Below are 23,621 nucleotides of genomic sequence, written 5' to 3' on the forward strand. Positions count from 1 at the left end.
GACTTTTTATCAGGTTCACCTGATTAGCCAGTTGCGTCTGGATCGGGACTCATTACATACGGTCACTCACGCCCTTGTCACCTCATGCCTGGACTACTGTAATGCTCTCTACATGGGGCTCCCCTTGAGAACACGTGGAGGCTCCAGCTGGTCCAGAATGCGACCGCGCAGGTGGTTATGGGAGCGACGTGGCGTTCCCATGTGACCCTCCTCCTGCGCGAGCTACACTGGCTCCCAGTGGTCTTCCGAGTGCGCTTCAAGGTTTTAGTTACCACCTTTAGAGCGCTCCATGGCTTAGGACCAGGGTACTTACGAGACCACCTTCTGCCACCAATAGCCTCTCACTGACCAGTACGTTCCCATAGAGAGGGGCTCCTCAGGGTGCCGTTGGCCAAACAATGCCGACTGGCGGCTCCCAGGGGGTGAGCCTTCTCTGTGGGGGCACCGGCCATCTGGAATGAGCTCCCCCTGGAGATATGGAGGATCCCAGATTTATGCACTTTCCGCCGCGCCCTCAAAACATTTTTATTCCAGCAGGCTGGTCTGGCTTGACTCTCTCTTTTAAATTTGTTTTTTAAGTTTTATACAAATTGGGTGTTTTAAATTTGTCTTGGGCCTAAATTATTTAATGTATTTTTAAATGGTTTTTAACTTTTGTATGATGTATTTTATTTTGTGGCTGTTCACCGCCCTGAGTCCTTCGGGAGTAGGGCGGTATATAAATTGAATAAAATAAATAAATAAATAAATAATAAATAAATACTTCTCCTTTGAGGAAGAGTTTTACTCTGTCAGGGTAAGAGTTTGGCTGTGGGTATTTCATGTCTCTCCTGCCTGCTAGATTTGTTGAAGAAATGATGCCCATTGTTGAACTGCAAATCATAGTAGCTTCCGCTTGTATGAGGGTCCCTGGGAGTTGCAGTTCAGAAGTCCAGAAATTCCTTATCACATATTCACACATACAGATCCACACTTAAACAATATATATGTGCTCACGTACAGTAATAAAATTATCACCAGATTCGAGTGATGATTGGTTCTCATTTGTATTTCAGGAAATATATATGAAGGCCTCAAAAAAGCTTGATGGGCCCATCAGTTCAGTTCATCAATGGGTGGACATGAGTAACATCACTGTTCAACTTAACTCTACACACACGGTAGTGTATCTCCATGGTGATGTTCCAGGCAGATGGTAACAATATAAAAGTATTTACAATGCAGACCTTAACTCTTTACATTGTTTTTTCCAAAGGGTAAAACATGTAAACCAGCCTTGGGATACAGCTTTGCTGCAGGTACCACAGATGGACCAGGAATGTTCAATTTTACTCAAGGCAAGTAGAAAGAAATATTGACATTACTATTACTGATACTCTTTCTGTTACACAGCATTCCCCAAGCTACTCGTCTGCATATGTGATGGGACTGCAGCAGAGATGAAATGTAAAATTTGTTACTACTGGTTCTGTGGGCGTGGCTTTGTGGGGGGGTGTAATGTGATTGGGTGGGCGTGGCTAACTTTTTAAATAAACTTTTTTAAAGCATTTTTTAACAACCTATTCAGGCGAATAGGTTGTAAAAAATGCTTTTAAGGTAAAGAAAAGGCTCTGATGATCACACACTACAGTTGTGATCATCAGAGCCTTTTTTTTTTACTTTTTAAAAGCAGAAAGTAACGACACCCGGGAAGATGGGTGGAGCCTTATGCCGCCATTGCTACTGGTTCTCCGAACCACCTGCCACAATCACTACCAGATCACCTGATCTGGTCTGAACAGGGAGCATTTCACCCCTGGACTACAGATTCTCAAATTCTCAGCCACCATATTCTGCAAAGCATCTGAGTCTGGAAGACAAATTTGGAGAGCCAGCTTGGGGAAATGGCTATGGTGCTGGGCTAAAAATGAGACTGTGAGTTGTAGGCCTCCCAAAACCAAGGTTGACTTTGGACCAGTTACACTCTTTAAGCTCAATGCATCTCACAAGGTTGTTATTGTGGGGAAAATAAGAGCATTAGGTATGTACACTGCCTTGAGTTGACCGAAAAATAAAAGTAAATCTAATAATATATTTTTTTTAAAAGTGTGCATTCTGCCTTGACCCTGCAATATGAAGAAATAGATTTTGAAAAACTTGTGAACTTGTATTTAAATATTTAAAATCGTTTTATTCTAGAAATTTCTACAGCGTGGATTTTTGTCCCTGTAATGGTATGTGGGAAAGACCTTGGGATACAAGACTAATAGATGCTGCTTAAGGAAGACTCAGATAAGAGAGGGCAATGTGGGCAAAGATGAGGCTCAGAAGGGGTTCTTCCTAATTTATTAGTAGCATCATCCAATTTACTTCTAGGTAGAACAAGACCTGCTGCTTTCTTTGTCTAGTTTCACCAGGCAATAAAACACTGTTCAGTAGGGTAGTTTCCAAGCTTTCTATCACCACAGTGCAAAGGACACAAGATAAGAATGTCATCAACAAAACAAAATGAACTGAGATAAAATAATCAGTGAATACATGATTTAAAGATGTAATTAATACATAATATTAATTATTATTAATATTAATGTATTAATAGTCCACTCTTATAAAATGGCATAGCAGCCCATGGGTTTGGAGTATCAGCGAAGTTACTGAAAACAAATCATGTTCCAGTTATCTGAATGTTAGTACTACCTACATTGTATTTCTGCCCTGAAGTTTATTTAATTAGTTACCTAGGAAACTAGGGAAGATCAAGATAGCAAAACCTATACAATAAAGCATATTTAATTACAATAAAGCATATTTAATGCTAATCTGGGCATCATTAAAAATTCTTAGAAATTATAAGAGGAATTTCCAATCCTCATTCATAAGGAGGTGATTAAGTATTTTTGAATGATCTGTAGCACTTTACCCCCAGATTTCTTGCTTGCTGGGATAGGTTGATGAGATAAACTGCCAAGTGTCTTGCCCATTATCTGTTGATTGGAAGTCTACTCCATTTTTTGTTTCTTTCCTAGGCTCCCAACAATCTTTCTCACATCTGCAACTTCTGTTAAAAAATTAGATTGCTGTAAATATCAGTCATCCTTAACTTTACAATTAGTCCTCACTATCAGTCAAAACAAATGGTTTATATTTGTTAACATTTTTAGATGAGTTTCTTGTTTGTTTGTCAAAAGGCAAAAGGAAATTAGAAATCTGTTAAATGCCTTTTGATAGTTATAGGTTGTATACATTATACTGGGTTGTTGTTTTTTTCCAAAACAAAATAAAAGCACGCAAACTTTTAAGTTAGTCTTGGTTTCTGGCAACTACATGGACAAATTCCTGTGGGTTTTTTTTAAATCAACATTTTCAGAAGTGGTTTCCCATCATCTTCTTCTTAGGAATGAGAGAGAGGACTGGCCCAAACTCATCCTATGGCAGGTCTACAACTCCTAGATTCCCAGCTTCCTTCCTTTTTTCTTTTTAACTCCTGCACCAAACTGGTTCTTCTTTAATGGCATTTGCTACAATGCAATTAGATGTTCTTAAATATTTTATATTAATTCAATAATGTATTTTAACATGGTGGAAAACATTCTACTATTACATGCTTTTTTTAAAAAAAACAGGCACCACTGAAGGCCATCCATTCTGGGATTCTATCCGTGATGCTTTCCTTGTTCGACCATCCAATGAATCGATAGAATGCCACAAACCTAAGCCTATTCTACTTCCTGTAGGAGAGGTATGCACCATTAGGTCTTACTGGGAGAAGCAAGCTCATTGTTTAAACCAGGGGTTCCCAATGTTTCGAACCTCAGGGACCACTAAATTCATAATTTTAAATCCCGTGGACCACTAATATAATCTGCCTAATGACCGGCTGGGTGGGCATGGCTAGGTGGTCATGTGATTGGGTGGGTGTGGTCAACTCAATGTCACTCACGCCAAGGGACACCTCAACAGCCTCTACTTGCCCCTCCCCTCCCAGCCACTCCTCGCCTGCCCGCCTGGGCTCCTTAGGGCCCCAACAGGAAGCAGTTGTTGGAGCTAAGCAGCCACCATGAGAAAGGGTTGGCAAAACAGCTGGCTCAGTTCAAATTGGATCTGACCAAGGCTCAGCAGAAGCACCTCACTGAGGACTACAAGCATAGGCTTTCCAAGCAGAGGGAAGACCTGCGGGATTACAAGGCCAGGTACTGGTGCCTGGAGGCTCCGCGGGCTGAGATGGTTAGCCAGTTCCAGGCCATGATGCAGTCCCACTGGAACAAGGCCCTCTGGCTCTTCGCCACCAGCGGCCCTTCCCTCCAGCCTTCGGCCAAAGCCCCGCACCAGGAGGCTGAAGCAGACCCCAAGTCAGAATTTCTGCCCCCCTCTGCCCCACACAAAAAGACCCCAAAGGGGGAGACTCTCTGCAGCAACAGAAACATTCATTGCACATATCCGGCCCAGGGGCCGTAGTTTCAGGACCCCTGATTTAGTGCAATATAAAAAAATGCAAATTATTTTTCTGCGGACCACCAAAATTTTCTCATGGACCACCAGTGGTCCACGGACCACCTATTGGTGACCACAGGTTTAAACTAATTATTGCCTCACAGATTATATTTATTGCACAGGAGCAGCAAGAAGTGCAGCCCTTGCTCAGATGTATTGTTTTAGGAAAGATCATAAAAAGGACACATTTATTTATTAGGTATTTATTATTTTATGGGTGTGAGCTATCCAGAACTTGTAGTGTAGATGATCCATACAAATACGTGTAAGCAAGCAAGCAGCAAACAAATGGAAGGAAAGAGGCAATGCCATCTCCTTTGAAGCACTTGGTACCTTCCAGTCTTCTCTTATCATCTTCCTGTGCAGAATTCTGTTCTGAGGAGGTTGTAGAAGAAAGCAAAGCCGAGCATGAAATATTATGCTTCACAACATGGGAGTTTTGCATTCTACTTAGTAACTGGCGCAAAATATTGGAAACAAAATATTGTATTAAAGGCAAAAACAGGGCTGTTCAGAATTCATTCATTCATTCATTCATTCATTCATTCATTCATTCAGCAATAGCACTTAGACTTATATATCGCTTCACAGCCCTCTCTAAGCAGTTTACAGAATCAGCATATTGGCCACAACAATCTGGGTCCTCACTTTACACACCTCAGAAGGATGGAAGGCTGGGGCAACCTTGAGCCAGTCAGAATCAAACTCCTGATAGTAAGCAGTGACTTAGCCTGCAATACCGCATTCAAACCACTGCACCACCACGGCTTGCTTATTTATTTATTTATTTATTTATTTATTTATTTATTTATTTATTTATTTATTTATTTTCATTCATTCATTCATTCATTCATTCATTCATTCATTCATTCATTCAGCTAAGTTATATACCTACCCATACTTGACTCTGGATGGTTTACAACAGTTTAAAAAGTTAAAAATCCACTATTTAATAAAACTGTTAAAATCCCTACTACCCATCCACCGCCAATGGCACCAACAATACAATCAGATTAGCCACTTGATCAGCTCCAGAAAAGGCAGAATATTGGCAAAATACTCATATTTGGCTGTTGCTATACTCTTTAGGGCCCAAGACTGTCATCATCATCATTTGGGCAACGGAAGCCACAACAACAACAAAGTAGAAACTTCATGACTTCCGCGAAATAGTGGACATATTTTTTGAAGTTTCAGAAATTTGGAATTCAAGATTTATTGTGTTTAGGTGTGCTAAATCCATCAAACAATTTGTGTATTGTATTTCTAAAGTGTTCTGCTGGAAAACAGTAACGAATCAATTCCAGGGAGAACTAGTAGTGGCAATGTTGAGTAGTTCAGAGAACCAGTAAATATCACCTCTGACTGGTCCCTCCCCCATCTATTCTCTGCCTCACGAGTCCCAACTGATCGGGAGGAAATGGGGATTTTGCAGTAACCTTCCCTTGCCACGCCCACCAAGTCATGCCACACCCATAGAACCGGTAGTTTTGAAACCCATCCCTGTTCTAGGGGTTGGTTTGAGAGTTCCATGTGCTCACTTTGCCAACCCACTTCTAATCTTTCACAAATCCCTTGAGTGACAAAGGAGAGTAAATGTGGTTTTATTGTTGATGATATTATTTAATAGAAAGGCTAAAATTTCTTCTTCTCTTTTGAATTGCTTAAGCTTACCAAACCTTACCCGTGGCAGTCCAGTATAGTTGATATCCAGATGTTTACCATTGGATCTGCAGCCTTTGTGGCTGTTCCAGGAGAGTTTACGTATGAATTCATATTCTGTCTTTTATAATATAATTCATGCACATGCTTCGTGTTTTATGGTTAGCTTAGAAAAAGAAAGCAGGTTTATTTAGGGGGAAAGGCTTGTTCTAGAGGACAGATAGTGGGAAATATAGAAAGACAGACGAGACCAGCTGAATTGGTGTGATAGATGGAAATTTGGGGAACTAAAACTGAACTGAAACCCACATATATCTGAAAGGCAATAGATTGCAGGCAATACTCTGCTTATGTACTATAAATTTAACAGGGCAAAATTAAAGCCAGTGATCGACATTACAATATTCTTGATTTAATTTAAGGTGCTTAAGGTGCAATCTACCACTTTCTTTGGTGAACAACCCCCTAAATTAACTGACTCTTGAATAGCATGATTAAGTCCCTCCCCCTTTTTTAATGTGACAAGTGAATAATGACTCAACTATTTGGTTAGCATTGAATAAGAGGAGATAGGAAACCGTTTTGGTATTTATTCTCTTATTCAGAAATATTAATGATTATCTTTAAGTTTTTCGTAACGAGAATAATCTAACAACCTTCCTTGAGAATCAAAGGGTATGGAAACTGATACTCCTTTTGTGTATGTGTGTGTGTCTTCCAGGACAATGTCTGGCCGAAGAGTCCGTGAAGCTGTGAAAAAAGTAAGTTGGTGATTTTAGAATAAGAAAGCAATTACTGAACAGTGGTAGAGACCTTTCCCTGCAATTTTTAAAGGACTCATTCAACTTGACAAAAGACGCTTTGTCTTTGGAAGAAGTTGAGAAATTCTTAAGAGTCGAGTATGACATTGCTGCACATACAGGTAGTCCTTGACTTATGACCATTCATTTAGTGACCATTCAAAGTTACAATGGCACTGAAATAAAGTGACTTACAACAGGTTTTCATACTTACAACTGTCATAGCATCCCCATGGGCACATGATCAAATTTGACAACTGGCATGTATTTATGAAGGTTGTAGTGTCCTGGGGTCATTTTCCCAGCTGGCTTCTGACAAGCAAAGACAACGGAGGAAGCTAGATTTGCTTAACAACTGTGTGATTTATTTAATGACTATGGTGGTTCCTCGTAATAACACAGCAAAAAAGCTCATAAAATTGGACATGACTCATCTCACTTAGCAATGGAATTTCTAGTCCCACTTGTGGTTGTAAATCGAGACCAACCTGTATTTATGAGCCAAGGACTACGATATTGTGAACATATAAGAATGTCTTGCCTTTCATTACATAGTTAGCTTACTAACAACTCCTTGATTTTTTTAAATAGCAGGATTAGTGTCACTGCAAAAAGAAAAAAAAAACCAACAACTATTGGAGAATATTTTCTTCCTGTGGAAAAAATAGGAGAAATCCACTCCAGGTTCTCCGTTCGTATGTTTATTGAGGAATTTCAAAAGCCCTGCTGTTTGCATTTTAATTTTTGTATCATGATGGTAATTTTTTTAAAAAAATTGTCTTATGATTGGCCAGACAAATTGAATAAATAAATAGATTTATTCTCAATTTCTAGAATGGATGGATTTTAGATGAATTTCTCTCCTTTTTTTAATGGCTTCTCAATTTCTCCTTGACTTCAGAATTGTTTAATACACAAGACTTAATTAAACTGAGGTAATACTTTTTGTGATTAAAAATGTTTCATTTGATAAGAAAAGGAAATAATTTCTTTTAAGTTTGTTTTGGGAATAAATTAACATTGACCAAATTTACCTGCCATAATCATAATAATAAACTCTTGGAAACGCTATTAAATAAATTCTTCATTATTATCTCTCTTCTAGTTTTTTCTGGTAATTCTCCCTCCCCCACCTCCTTTCCCACTCAGGTGCTTATTTCACACTGCATTGCAACCAATCTCCCACTCAAATCACAAACATCACAAATCCACAACCTGTGCATGAAATTACAGCACTACTTCAGTAGCCTGCTTCAGAAACTTTTGTTTTCAGAGCTTTGCTTATTAGGGATTAGAATCTAAAGAACGATGAAGGGACTGAGTTGCAAGATGTTTCTTGCATCCGACTGGGTCCAATTCTTTGTCTCCCTGCAGAATCTAATCTTATGCCTCTTCTTGTTGTTGTTCTTCCAGTTTCTGCAGGATTTGCTTGTCTTACACTGTGCTTGCTGCAGTTCTTGCAATAAAATTATCTGTGCACGATGGAATGAATTTTGTTCTTTAATTCACAGTCTGATGCTGATTCAGCTGAGAGGGAGTGACTTGCCTAAGGTTATCTAGCTGGCTTCCATGCCTAAGAGAGGCCTAGAACCCAGGATCTCCTCTTCTTTGTCTAGAACCTTAAAATATTATATCTTTGTCAGAGTTTGTTGCAGAAATTAAATCAGAAGCACACACAGATAACTGATTCAGCAGGATTCATTAACTTCTCTTCATATACATAATAACAGATGAAGTAAATTTTACAGTACCAATAGCAGAGTTCTTTCAACTTGGTAACAAGTAGAGAGATCAGTTTTCAGTTTCATTTTCAGGAGACAGACAAGCCCAGGCTTGTTTGATTTCAGAGCTGATCACAGAGCTTAATACAAAGAGAGCCTCCTCTATACAGGGCAGTTAAGCTTCTGCACAGACTCAGTTGCCTAAGCCACGCCCAGACTTCAGACTTAAGTTTCTGTTTCCAAATAAACTGCATTGGCTGAGCCTGTTACCATGCCTATTCATTGGTTGACCTTGTTACCATGTCTCCATTCAGTCCCCATTGGCTGATCTATTCCAATCCATGAATATTCATATTCTGACAATCTTATTGGCTCTCCAGAATATCTTCTTAGAATTTTGAATTTCTTCTTATTCATGTATTCTATGATCATGGATCAATATGACTAAATCCATAGCCTAGATTAGATGAGAGAGAAAACAACTGTCTTCTTGAGGAAGACTTGTTTGGTCAGATCAGTAAATCAGTTTTATAATTGGACCTTGACTATATTTATATTTGAACCCTTCGGTAACAAGATATTTTAGAGTAATTTAAATATGGCAAATTTGTGAACTCTTTGCTGTTTAAGTATGGGGCAAAGTTTGGGATACCTGATTCTTTTCAATACTAGTTCTTTACATGTTGATATCTTTGCTTAGTATCTACAAGTTTTCATTTAAGCAGAAAGGAAAATATTTTTTTTCCTCCTGGCTTTATAATACACGACTATTTTATTTGCCAGCAGGTTTCTTTGGAGTAGAGGGATTTTTTGCAGACATTAATGCCTGTTGTAATTATTTTAAGGATAGCCTATTAAATTCTAACATGTTTCTTTCTGTTTGCCATTGTGGTCAATGACCCTAATAAAAATAGTCTATTCTAATTATTCATCATATTTTCCTTTTTTTTGAAATTGCTAGCCATGGTATAAAACTTGAACACATGAATAAATGCTATCTGTGCTCTGAATTCAGAATGGTCTTTCTTTCTTTCTTTCTTTCTTTCTTTCTTTCTTTCTTTCTTTCTTTCTTTCTTTCTTTCTTTCTTTTTCTTTCTTTCTTTCTTTCTCCCTCCCTCCCTCCCTCCCTCTCTTCCTTCCTTCCTTCCTTCCTTCCTTCCTTCCTTCCTTCCTTCCTTCACTCTTTTTCTGTTGCATAGGAATTTGAAATTCAAGGAAAAGCAGGAATGGATATTATAATTTCAGGATTGAGCGGCCTTTACACCCACTACATAACTACTTATGAAGAATATCAGGTAATTAACCAGTAATATTCTTAAAACAAAAATAAGTAGCATGAATGATTTGTGACTACACTTTGTAGAAAATTTAGTTTTCTGTTAGGATTATGAGGCAATCATGAATTCATAGATCTTCATGTCTCACTTTGTAGGTTCAACGATATGAAGGAGGGTCCACCATTTTTGGACCACACACCCTTTCTGCCTATATACAGTTATTTCAAGGCCTGGCCAGAGCTCTTGCTGCGGTAATAACAAATTGCAACTATGCAGTGTTAAAGAATTCCTGATTCTTAGTTACAAGTGGAAATAGATTGCAATCTGTAGAGACGCACATATGATAGATGGTTTCAAAAGAGCTGCATTCAGATGTGGAGATGTTCCAACAATATAAACTCCAAACAAGTGATTTTGTTGTCTATCCCACCACCTCCCATCACCCATAAATCAGGAGTGAAATCAAGCAGGTTCTGATTGGTTCTGGAGAACCGGTAGTGGAAATTTTGAACAGTTCAGAGAACCGCTAGCAGAAATTTTGAGTAGTTCGGAGAACTGGCAAATACCACCTCTGGCTGGCCCCAGAGTTGGGTGGGAATGGGGATTTTGCAGTATCCTTCTCCTGGAGTGGGGTGGGAATGGGGATTTTGCAGTATCCTTCACCTGGAGTGGGGTGGGAATGGAGATTTTGCAGTATCCTTCCCCTGCCACACCCACCAAGCCACGCCCACAGAACTGGTAGTAAAAAAAATTGGATTTCACCACTGCCATAAATGTATTGTTAATCTATGCTGACTACTGACTACAATCCATGCAAAAATTATTCAAGAGAATTATTTTTTTTTGCCAAGTACATTCCCAGAGTAAACAAACAGCAAAGTGTGAATAATATTGCTTCTATAGTTTGCTATGGAAGTTTAAAACTAGGCCTGTGTGTTTCAAGGCAGAATGGGAGAACTCGCCACAGCCATCTCACCACCAGTTCACCATGGCCAACTCACCACTGAGAACTCACCACTGGACAACTCACTGCAAGACAATTCAACAATTCAATTTAATTATTTAAAATAATTGAAAATTATTTTAATTTTTGTCATTTACATTTCATTTTGTCCCTCCTTTGGTATTCTTTCTTTAATGATTCTATTCCATGGATGTCAAACTCGATCATGTCATGTGACATCATGTGATGTTTCATGACCTTTTTTGCCTTTGTGGAGCCAGGGTGGGCGTGGCCTGCACGTGATGCATCTGGCCTGTGAGCCGCTAGTTTGTCTGTTCTATTCCATTATTTCTTCGATATTAGTGTAATTTCTGCCCCATTGCGTGTTGTCCAGCAGTGAATTGGCCATGGTGAGTTAACCATGACGTGTTGGCTGTTGCAAGTTGTTGTAGACCAGGGATGGGTTCTACTTACCTTTTACTACCAGTTCGCAATGGGATCGCATGCTCACTCTCACTTCGCTCACGCACGCACCTTGCTTCTGTGCATGCGCAGATCGCCAATGACGACATCTGGGGTGGTTGGCGGGGCCTCTCAGCAGTTTTGCTACCGGTTCTTGCGAACCGGTCCAAACCGGGGGCAAACCACCACTGTTGTAGACCCATTTCAAGGAGCCCGTAAATAAAAAACAAGGGAAGAAGAAAAATAGAACTGAAGATTTGGAAGAGGATACAGAAATATTGAACAGGATCTCTCAACTCCATGCAGCAGAATATTTTTATTATATATTCCCTCTCCTTTTTCCCTTTGCTTTATTTCCTGGTTAAGATTAAAGCACCTTTCATTTCAAACTGAATTACATTTTTTTCAGAATACCACTCAAGATTTACCAAAAGTTCCAGAGCCACCCATCTTAAACATAACAAACCTGAATTTTTTGCCTCCTGTTATTGATAAAAAGCCACTTGGTCAGAAGTATGGTGATGTTCTACAAGATGTTCAACCAACATACAAAGTGGTATGTATATTCCTCCCTCCCCCCCCCAACCATTTTATGTGGCTGTATTTTTAAACCTTGTAATCATATCATTTTGAGGGGCATTATACTAGCTCACTACATAACAGTGTCTTGGTGTTCCAAGAATTTCCAGTGGTGCAGCAGTGAGGACATTAAATTAGGATCAGGGTTAGGAAACCTCAAGTATGGAAGTTCACAGAGAGCCTTTGCATCAGATCTCTCATGAAATGTATACCAAAGAAAGTGCAAAATATAAACATGACAGTAAAATGAAAATAAGGATTGTACATTTTCTGTTGTGGCATCCATCCTAAGGAAGGTGCCAATCCTTCTGTTTTTTTGTAAGACCTTAAGAGGCCAGGTTGTGGGCTTGGGGCTCCAGAGGATATGAAGGGACTCATCTCCTGGCTGTACTAGTAATTGTTGACTCTGATATCTTCCAGAGTCATTAGTTGAGATGATCAGCTATACAAAATTGATAAAATAAATAAGGATCCTAATTGTCAATTAAAAGCTTAGAAAGCTTCTAAACATAACCCAAGAAGAAGGATCAAACACATTGGAAACCAGCATCTTCGACTTCATCAGATGGACAAAAAGATACCATAGCTGATGATATTAAATGCTACTGATGTATTTATTTATTTTATTTACTTTTCAAATTTATTTGCCACCTATCTCGCGATATTCAGAACAATTGGTAGGATTGAACCCCTTCTCCATTTTAGTGTAATTTCCAGTATAGGTCATTCACAGAGGCAACCAATGCAGTCTCAATATCATATCCTAGATCAGTGGTGGCTAACTTTTTTGCCATCGCGTGCCAAAAGAGCCTTGATAGTACAAGGGTTTAGTGCACCCTGTTATTAACACAGCTGCCTGCAATTTCTGCTGGTTCGAATCTCTCCGAAGGCTCAAGGTTGACTCAGCCTTCCATCCTTTCTAAGGTAGGTGAAATGAGGACCCAGTTTGTGGGGGCAATAAGCTGACTTTGTATAAAATATACAAAAGAATGAAGGCTATTGCTTAAAGCATTGTAAGCCGCCCTGAGTCTCCGGAGAAGGGCGGCATATAAATCAAATTAAAAAAAAAAAAAAAAAGCATGGGGAGCGCGTGGGGGTCACACGCGTTGTGCCCACACCCATAATTCTATGCGCCCCGCCCCTGCGCATGTGTGCGTGACCCTCCTGCGCTTCCCCTGCTTTTGTGCGTGATGGCCCGGTAGGCCCGGTAGGCCTGTTTTTTCGCTCTCCCCAGGCTCCAAAGCCTTTCTAGGAGCCTGGGGAGGGCAAAAACGGCCTTCCCTACCCCTCCAGAGGCTGGAAACGGCCTGTTTGTTGACTTCCAGTGGGCCCAGAAGGCCCAAAAATCAGCTGGCCAGCGCGTGCATGTGCGCCAGAGCTGAGGTCATGTGCCTATTAATATGGCTCCGTGTGCCACCTGTGGCACACGTGCCATAGGTTCGCCATCATGGTCCTAGATGAAAGTCTAATTGAAATGGGTCAGCTTCATCCAAATGCATCTGGAACTTTGAGGTCATAACTTCCTCAATCACCTTAGCTGGACAGCAATATTTGAGAGTAATTTATAATTATAGCTGTAGAGAAGGTTGTTCCAGTAAAAGTCTTGTAACTGATCCCTAATTGTACATCTCAAGCCCAAGCTGCATAGCTGAAGCTATCAGTGTATTGACCTAGACTCTGGAGGCTACAGTATTTAGCTTGGTGGGTGAAACACTTAGTTATAATGACGGAGGATTGCATTTCTCCATTCAAGAGTAGTGAATAATTTGGGGTTCCTCCTGAACTCATAGTTGCTGCTCCAGGCTATTCCTGAACAGCCACCAGCCATTGAGTCAATACACTGACCACTTCACTTTGTGCGCCATTTGTATCCTTTCATTGACATTTCAGGAAAGGGTGATTATCTTCTATGTTGAAGCTCTGAATGCTGTTGTATATATGCCTGCATTCATACTACAAGGTTTCTAGCATTAAGGATATTTCCACTCTTTAAAGAAATGCCTAGTAGGATGTGTACCTGCACAGATATATACACATCTCCTTACCCATTTGTATTTGAAGAGTTGAATGGCCATCAGGAAAGCTGCTCATTTTGAGCATAGGAAAAGCTCTGAAGTTCTTGTGCCATAGCAGAATTGATTGATTTATACCATGGATGTGATTTACAGTTGATTTTCTCAACGCTCATTCCATCTCTTTCACCCAGGGAGAGGTTGCTGAAGTGCATTTTGTAGGAGCAAATCCAAGGAGTTCTGCAAATATGGTGAGATATGAAACCAATGGAAAAACTGCAAAGAAAAATTCAGCGAGTCCTTAGATTTCCTGCATTTGACCGAATAATTCTGAGATGCAATGTCTATTTATTTTATTTTTTTCTCTTTCTCTCTTCCTCCCTTCCTCTTTCTCATCATAATCGCCTATACGGAGAAGGAGGACGGGGAAGAGGAAACAAATGAACGCAAAAGATACAACTGTGAAGGAGATTTAAATAATAAACCATTAGACAATCTAAGGAGATCCTCTGATCTTATCCAATATATATCCATAATTGATATATTTCTGGGGAGCTATTTTACGGGTGGGTATTTCATGTCTCTATCACTGCTTATTCTTTCCAGGCCAATTTTACTTTCCTTACGGTGGAGAAACATGATAACATTTCTAAAAGCTGGCAAGTGCTGCATGATGATGCCTCGTGGGATACTCGGTAAGCAATCCCGTCAAGACTTTATATATTTCAGCAGATATGCTACATTTTCCAAAAACAGATGCGCAGAATCATTTGATGTCACTTCGGTCTTTTTTTAAATATTGAAACAGTGCAGGGAGGTCAAAAATCAGGATCAGGACCTGCACAGAAAGAAATGTAAAGGTTCATTCATCTCTGGAAAGTTCCTTTTCTGGTCAAATAATACTTGAAAGTAGACAACTATGGGGAGGAATGATTTCAACACTTTTCTACGTCCAATTGCACCCGAATCAGTGCAATCATAGGATCTGGCAAAAGGCATGGCATGCATCTATTCCAGGGTGAAATACTCCTGGTTCAGACTGGATCAACCAATCTGGTAGTGATGGCGGTGGGTGGTTCAGAGAACCGGTAACAAAAATCCCTGCCCCCCCGCCCATGCCCGGCTGAGCCACGCGATCATCAGAGGCTTTTTAAAAGTAAACAAAAAAGCCTCTGATGATCACGCGGCTCAGCTGGAATTGTCAGAGCCTTTTAAAAGCATTTTTTTCTACAACCTCTTGGGCCGAAGAGGTTGTAGAAAAAAATGCTTTTAAAAGTTAAAAAAAAAAGATTGCACGCCACAGCTGATCACCCGCCCTCACAAGCTGTTTGACTTACCGCATGCTTCCTTTTGGGGTGCACTGCACGTGCGCACCTCGCATTTGGTCCGCACTGTACATGCGCAGTCAGCAAACCGGTAGTAAACCAGTTCGCATTTCATCACTGATCTATTCCCAGGTTCTATGGATGTGCTCTAGTGTTAATTGTAGGGGAGGGGGAGAAACAAAACATATAAACATTATGTAGATAAGATATAATGATGATTCTTTAATGTGGAGGCTGTTCCAGTTCTTCTGTGAGCTTTGAAGGTGATGAAGTGAGAGGCTGAGTTGTGTAAATATAATAATCCAGCCATTTATGCTGTTGATATATGATGCAATCATCCATTTGTACATATTATGCTGTTAAAGACTTTGAGCATAAATGAAAGATAATTTCCAAGGTTGTTTTTTTTTTTTATTTTACACTCTTTCTCTGAAGACATTGGCTTTAAAAGTACAAGGCAGGTACTGTTCCTCCTTTCCCCACAATGAATGAATTCCTATAATCATAGGCTATAATGATTCCACTCTTGACTCCACCTCTTGTCTCTGCTTATCTTTCTTCTACATATAATCCAATTTGTCTTTACCTATAATGCTACATCAAACATGGTTTCTCTGACTTTGTTCTTGACTTTCATCATCCCCATATTACTGTGTTCTGGTACAGAAAGTGTTGGATTAGTACTTGGCAAAACAATGGACAAGTTCACCTTAGCTATAGAAATTTTTATGAGAAAACCTTTTCTATCCCACAGAATTTGGTAGCATCTTCATTTTTCTTTCTATGGAAATCTGAATTTGGAAAGGGAAGAATTTATAGAAAATGTCTGTTCAGATCAGTATTCCACTAATGAAGGTGTTTTAAGAGTCCACAGAATGGATTATGTCTTCAAAGCATGGAATTTTGAGAGACTGTTTGCTAGTTTTTGATTGAATTTATTTTGTTAACTAAGTAGCGCTGCTGTATGGGTATAAATGCAGCAATTTTTCAGAAACTGCAAAATGCGATTATATGATTAAACCCTGAGTTGAAATCGTATTGAAACTTGAGATTTATCTGCATTTGATTAAATCAACCTGCATTAAGACTTTCATTCATGAAACTTCTTTTTTTCCATTAGGTTGATCTGGAAGAAAGGCATGATGGGCCAAAGTACATCTATAATAGAATGGCACATCCCAAAGACCACTGAATCAGGAAAATACAGAATACAATATTTTGGACACAGCAAAGAATTATTTAGTTCAATTCGGGCATTTAATGGGACATCTTCAACATTTGAAGTTTCTAATTGATGATTTCCTATTGAAAAGCATGAAGTTGCCACTTTCATCTTGGAAAAAAACAGATAATCTCATAACCTCTCCATTGTCCATTAAGACTTTGCAAGTTGCTATAGCAGAGACAGAAAATATACTATTTGTTTGACTGTGTGTAGCCTGCAGTTCCCAGTACTATCAAACTTTGGAAACTCATTGTGTTTACATACTACTAAAATTTATTTTTGTCAGTTTTTCAACACAAACCCATCAGAAGTGAAAGAGGCTCCTAAATTTATGCCCTATTCTTTTCAAAATAGTCACTGCATCACCACCTTGGTCAATGATGCTCTCGAAACCATCCCAGAAATAAAGGACCTTGCAAAAACGTTCTTCATGTCTTCTCTTGGGAAATGTGCATTAAAGATTTGGAGGAGCAAACTACAGTATGGTGTGAATTCTTGTGCTACAATTAGCCCCCTCACTCAAGTCTCAGAATCTCTTCTTGCTAGAACAGCCACAATTTCTGAAATTTAACATATGTATAAAGGAGCTAGAACTAGGACTCCATGTTGGTTGAGATCCATCACAGATAATACCTTATAGCTTATTTGGAAGTATCAACAAGAGAACCAGTAATTAAATCTAATCAACAATTTGGAAAGTGCTTTCTGAACTTCAGTAGGTTGATTTGGATGAAAATGTGGGTTACTTCACCTTGCATTGAAACCGATGAAGGGACACAATCAGTTTATGTAGAAACTGTTTAGCTATGTTTGCAAATGAATTCAACAAACAGTTTGGTTTCTAAAGGAAGGATCAGACTGCAGAATAATTTGTTTTATCAAGCAACAGTGAAAATTGAAAATGACAACACCAAAGATACATAATTCAGAACCACGAAGTGTATTCATGCAACTGGATATCTTCAATGAGGCTGCTACTGTTGAGAAAATCCTGATTAAAATTCTCTACAAATTTATTGTAAACAAGTGTGTTTATGTATGTTTATATACACATAAACACACTTGGGGGCATAAGCATCCAATAGTTAGTTAAACCCTCTTTCCCTCCTCTCTCTTATATTTCTAAAATATGTTTATAAGCATTTGGATCAGCTGCTGGCAAAATATCCTCAACTGGAAGAAGAAAAGAGGAGAGGAGGACAATTTTGCCATTTTTCTTTTGATTTTTTCCCCCAATATGTTCAAAGTTGAATTTAAGTTCCTACCGAGCTTTAGCAACACTGGTGGAGTTGCTGATACAGCAATTTCCAAATTCTGTTGCAGATCAGATAATATATTCAATAGTTGAGCTAGAGACTCTGAACAGATTTCCATCAAGTCCACCAAGTACCAGTATTTAGCATACAGCTGCGAAAGAATGGCAAACTTTCCCATGCTGCAATAAACGTAATGAGCCATAAGATTCCTATCTGTTTTTATATTTTTGTAAATACATCTACCTCTGAGAAATGTCCAAACATTTGAAGTCACAAAGACTGCTTTAGGAAATAAACGTGGCTATAACAGTGTCATTTCAACATGGTCATTTCACAAACAAGAATTCCTACGTATAGACACTTGTTTAAAAAGGGGTCACAGTGACCTCTGAAGTATCTGATACTCCAAAGCAGTGTTTCTCAACCATGTCAACTTTGAAAATGTGGAACTGCTGGCTGGGGAACTCTGGGAGTCGAAGTTGATATGTCTTCAAGTTGCCAAAGTTGAGAAACACTGCCCCAAAGGATTTGGCTGAAACTAATTGAAGCCAACACTCATTAGGGTAGCATAGGGATAAACCTAGGAAGTTTTGGCAGCCCTGTGGTGTGCTTTCTAAATAAGCCCTCTGTTTCACACGCTAAAAGTAATTAGAGGTTAACATAACGCCATTAGGAAATCCAGAAGGCACCTGATTAAATGTGTGGTTCCTACCTCCAGCAATCGCTATCAGGATTTTCCACTGCAGCTAATGCAGCCATGCCTGGAAACTTTATTGCATTTAAAAATGCAATAAAGGGCAGCATAGAAATATGATAATTAAATTAAATTAAATTAAATTATTAAATTAAATGTGTGAATGCAGTCAGAAACTTGACACCAGCATCAATAATGATGAACATTCTCCAGTTTCCATTAAACTTGATAGATGGGAAAAAATCAGCTGGAAACATTTGATATTGGATAGTATTTTAGAAAAAGCAGAGAGGTTCCTTTGAAAATTTCCATCAGTAATGAATGGGTCTCAGATGTGTTGAATAGTAAACCACTGACCTCTTCAGCCTTCCAGAGCCAATTTCCAGTGAATATGTAATCCAGATGAAAGATTGTTCTTTGACATTAATTAGAAGGTATGTTACACGGGGCCCTAACCAACAAAATGAAATTGAACATAGAGAAAAGTACGGTGTTACACTTAGGCAAGAAAATCCAAAATTACAGATATAGATTAGGTGAAATCTGAATTAATAGCAGTAACTGTGAGAGGGATCTTGGAGTCCTAGTGGACAATCAAATATGAGCCCACACTCAGGGGTGAAATCGACTTACCTTCCCTACTGGTTTGGAAGTGTGCGCGCTGCGCCATTGTCATATCTGATTTTTGACCCTCTGCACATGCGCAGAGCAGAGGTGGGTTTCAGCAGGTTCTGACCAGTTCTGGAGAACCGGTAGTGGAAATTTTGGGTAGTTCGGAGAACAGGTAAATACCTCCTCTGACTGGCCCCACCCCCATCTATTCTCTGCCTCCCGAGTCCCAGCTGATCGGGAGGAAATGGGGATTTTGCAGTAACCTTCTCCTGGAGCGGGGAGGGAATGGAAATTTTACAGTATCCTTCCCCAGCCATGCCCACCAAGCCATGCCCACAGAACCAGGAGTAAAAAATTTTGAAACCCACCACTGGTGCAGAGGATAAAAAATGGGTTACTTCCTGGTTAAAACCAGGAAGTAATGACATCCGGATGGGTGGGTGGAGCCTCGTGCTGCCACCACTACCGGTTTGCGCAAGCCGGACAGAACTGGCAGGATTTCACCACTGCCCATACTGTGACATCAGCCAAACCAGCCAATGTAATCCTATATGGCATTAACAGAGGGATAGAAGCAAGATCACATTTGGACTAGTTAAATTAACTTTGAAAATCATGGTTTATTGACAGTTGGGTTTATGCAGTGTGGTATAAACCATGGTGTACAAATAATAGTGGAGAGGGTGTGTTTCTTTTTGAAACTTAGCAAAGCCTATGAATCCAGTCAACAGGTCTTGAAAAGAGTTTCCGTACTCTTACAACAATACAATATCCTAAATTATTAAGTGACACATCCATTCTTATTCTAAAGTTAGTGGCACATCCATTCAATCAATCCGTACCCTGTTTACTCTTTAGGAGGGCACTTAAGATGGATGTTCCCTTGGATGTTGAGGCCAGAGTATTGATGAGCACATCATGTGAGGACATATGAAGGGGCTCCCCAAAAATTTATGTTGCCTTGCTAGGACTTTTGTTTCCGTTTATATGACTGATTATATTCTGCTTTTATTGTTGTCCTTCCCCCTCCCATTTTTGCAAGTTGAGCAGTCTGATAAGGCGCTTAAATGAACGACTAATCATTTTCCTGTAGAAATCAAACCATTTCACTTCTTCATTCCACCATGTCCAGATTACTTTGCATTCATAAGGGGTCAACTCTCCCTGGAGTTCAGGAGGGAATAAACCTTCAACTGTAGAGGCAGAAGTTTATCTTAAAGGGGGATAGTCCTTCCACAATTTCAAAAACAAGATGGCCCAACAGCTGTTTTAGTCCCTTGCCCCATTTGTATAAGTCTTTAATTTTCAGAAATTGAGGCCAAATTGCTCAGTAGAAGATGCTCTAGGATGAGATGCGTATGTGAAGAAACAAACAAACCCACAACTATTCTCAATGGTGTCCACGTACAGGTGAACAAAATGGTGGACATAGCATTGTGATGTAGACCCCAGTCTTTAGAAGATCTGCTGGTCCCGAGCAGAGATGGGATTGTCATATATCCTTTCAAATAGAGACACCATCACAATGTCTGTCCACCATCTTGCTGGTTTTGACCTCACCTCCTCCACAGCTGACCATTTTCATAGGTTTGATGGGGAAACAGTCTTGTTAGAACTACAAATCCCAGTATCCCTTCCCATGAACTGTGCACAAAGAGATTGCTATTCTCCTGAGAATTGGTGACTGGTACCTGAAAGTCCACTAATTAGTGGTGGGTTTCAAATTTTTTTACTACTGGTTTTGTGGGCATGGCTTGGTGGGCGTGGCATGGCTTGGTGGGTGTGGTAGGGGAAAGTTACTGCAAAATCCCCATTTCCTCCCGATCAGTTGGGACTTGGGAGGCAGAGAATAGATGGGGGCGGGACCAGTCACAATTCTTACTACCGGTTCTCCGAACTACTCAAAATTTCCGCTACCGGTTCTCCAGAACTGGTCAGAACCTGCTGAAACCCACCTCTGCCACTGATTCTCCCTTATGTTTAATTGCTTTCTTATACTACACAAACAGGAGTTTTAACCAGTTTGCTGAATCAGCATACTATAAGTGCAATGTGTAATTCTGGTTATCTTGGCAGTGTTTCAGATCCTTGGTACAAAAGTTTAGCTTAATTATTTTCTTCTTCTTTTTTTGGGGAAAAAAAAAGACGTACTGTACAGCTGGCCTGGTTAGAACCTTAAAAAGGTTATGAAGGTTGAGCTGGAAAAAATATGAAGAAATATGAAACGCTTCTCTTCTAATCAAAAGTGTAGATATATCTAAGATGCACAGAAGTACTTTGAATCTGTGTTGGAAATGTGGAAAACAGAAAAAATGAAAGGTCATTTTACCATGAATGGCGACCTTGGGAATGGACAAAAAAAATGCAAATACATAACAGAATAATAGAGTTGAAAGGCACCTTGGAGATAGGAACATTCTGCCCCCTAGTGTTGAATGCATGGAAAATCAAGCTTTTGATTGATTGATAAGCAAAACGACATCCGTTTTGGGATGTTATTTGCTCATTTGTAAGTTCATACGATGAAATATGTATTTTTGTAAGCATGATAAAGTTTATATGTATAATATATGTCTATTTAAAATATTTAAAGTTTTAGTTTCAAACGCATTTTCTCAGAACAGATGTATAAGGACAAGTGCAGGAAAAGCTCTCGTGGCCCTCAGAATCCCCTCCAAACTTCCAGTGTAGTGGTAAAAATAAGAGAGAGGATTCCAGTCTATCTTCTCAAATATATTACATAACTGAAAAGATAAATCCCCAAATGGGGGGAAATTTGCCCTGTCCATGTTTATAGGTGCCCATACTCACTTTACATCATCTTTGTATCCACTATAATCTCTAATGAACAACATCCCCCCCCCCATGTTTCTTCAATGATCCTTCTGTTAAATAAATAAGGAACTGAATAATATGTAAACTTGGAAAAGTACATGGAGAGAGTTCTGGTAAAATCAGGCCGTTCAATATGAAGCCAGCTGAGAATATACTGGATGAAACATTTTGAAACATGCCAACATTCAAATGTTTGCCATTATAACACACGCTAGTTATTTATTAGGTTGTACAATACAGTAAAAGAATAAAGTATAAAGAACCAAAATATAAAGAAGAATATGGAACCATAACTTACTTACTTACTTTTTTTTTATTGAAAAAGTTTTACAAAAACCAATTTTTCCCCATTCCCCCCCATCCCTCCCTAACCCCCCATAACCCTCCCCTCTTCCCATGACTTCCCCAAGGTGAAATCCGTCCACATTATATTATATCATATTTTACCACCCCTCTATTCTCCCCCCTGTGCACTATACATTTCTACATAACAATATGCTATTTTAGCCCCTATATACTATATAACTTACTTACTTACTTACTTTCTCTTTCTTTCTTTCTTTCTTTCTTTCTTTCTTTCTTTCTTTCTTTCTTTCTTTCTTTCTTTCTTTCTTTTTCTTTCTCTCTCTTTTTCTTTCCTTCCTTCCTTCCTTTTTTTCCTTCCTTCCTTCCTTCTCTCTCTCTCTTTCTTTTTTCTTTTTCTTTCTTTCTTTCTTTCTCTCTCTCTCTCTTTCTCTCTTTTCTGTGTCTTTCAAGAAGATCATTACTGCATTTTGGTCAGCTTTGCCATTTCTGCAGGTTCTCTCAATTTTATAATCCAATTTTCTATAGGGAGCAGGGGCATTTGATTATTTTATCTTTGTTCATACATTAATCAGATATTTTTTTTCCTAGTTCAATGTACATAAAACCCAATAGAAAGAATGCTATTTCCAGCATAATATTAGTTCACAATAACTTTTGCATCATTATATGGATTTGCACCCAAAATTTCCTTGCTTTGTTACAACTCCACCATGCACGATAAAAGGTCCCTTGTTCCTTTTCACATCTCCAACTCTGGTTTGATATTCCTTTATCCATTTTTGACAGCTTGGCTGATACTTTATACTATTGATACATCAATTTTCATCACCACAATACAAAAAAGATGTTGAGACTTCAGAAAGAGTGCAGAAAAGAACAAGAAAAATATTTGGGGGGCTGAAACATATGATGAACAGTGGCAGGAACCAGGTACATCTAGTCTAACAAAGAGACGGACAAGCGGTGATATGATAGCAGTACTCCAATATTTGAGAGGCTGCCACAAAGAAAAGGAAGACAACCTATTCTCCAAGGCACTTGAGGTCAAGACAAGAAGTAATGGATGAAAACTTATCAAAAAGAGATCTTACCTAGAATTAAGTATTTTTTTCCTGACAATAGAAAGGCTTGCTTTCAGAAGTTGTGGGTGTCCAACATTGGAGGTTTTCCAGAAGAGATTGAGCAACTATTTATCCAGAATGGTGTACAATTTCCTATTCTATTCTATTCTATTCTATTCTATTCTATTCTATTCTATTCTATTCTATTCTATTCTATTCTATTCTATTCTACTCTACTCTACTCTACTCTACTCTACTCTACTCTACTCTACTCTACTCTACTCTACTCTACTCTACTCTACTCTACTCTATCCTTATTCTATGCTATCCTATTCTATATTCTGCCAAATGGAAGAAGCAGACTGGCAGCATATGTTCATG

The 23,621-nt window shown here is 39.1% G+C and overlaps 1 protein-coding gene across 1 annotated transcript in view; it reads left to right on the top strand.

The window, feature by feature from the left end:
* Positions 1–16,608, top strand: part of ASAH2 (N-acylsphingosine amidohydrolase 2) — a 34,956-nt gene extending 18,348 nt beyond the window's left edge. Inside the window, exons 10-20 of the mRNA XM_070945667.1 lie at positions 1,056–1,160; positions 1,256–1,337; positions 3,603–3,718; positions 6,140–6,234; positions 6,854–6,893; positions 9,853–9,948; positions 10,086–10,181; positions 11,745–11,891; positions 14,121–14,177; positions 14,533–14,621; positions 16,372–16,608. Coding sequence (XP_070801768.1) covers positions 1,056–1,160; positions 1,256–1,337; positions 3,603–3,718; positions 6,140–6,234; positions 6,854–6,893; positions 9,853–9,948; positions 10,086–10,181; positions 11,745–11,891; positions 14,121–14,177; positions 14,533–14,621; positions 16,372–16,546 — 1,098 coding nt within the window. The 3' untranslated portion in view covers positions 16,547–16,608. The remainder of the gene's footprint in view (positions 1–1,055; positions 1,161–1,255; positions 1,338–3,602; positions 3,719–6,139; positions 6,235–6,853; positions 6,894–9,852; positions 9,949–10,085; positions 10,182–11,744; positions 11,892–14,120; positions 14,178–14,532; positions 14,622–16,371) is intronic.
* The last annotated feature ends 7,013 nt before the right edge of the window (positions 16,609–23,621 follow it).

Source organism: Pituophis catenifer, unplaced genomic scaffold (assembly GCF_029215685.1).
Source record: "Pituophis catenifer annectens isolate HBS135680 unplaced genomic scaffold, rPitCat1.0.hap2 SCAF_6, whole genome shotgun sequence".
Classification (NCBI taxonomy): domain Eukaryota; kingdom Metazoa; phylum Chordata; class Lepidosauria; order Squamata; family Colubridae; genus Pituophis; species Pituophis catenifer.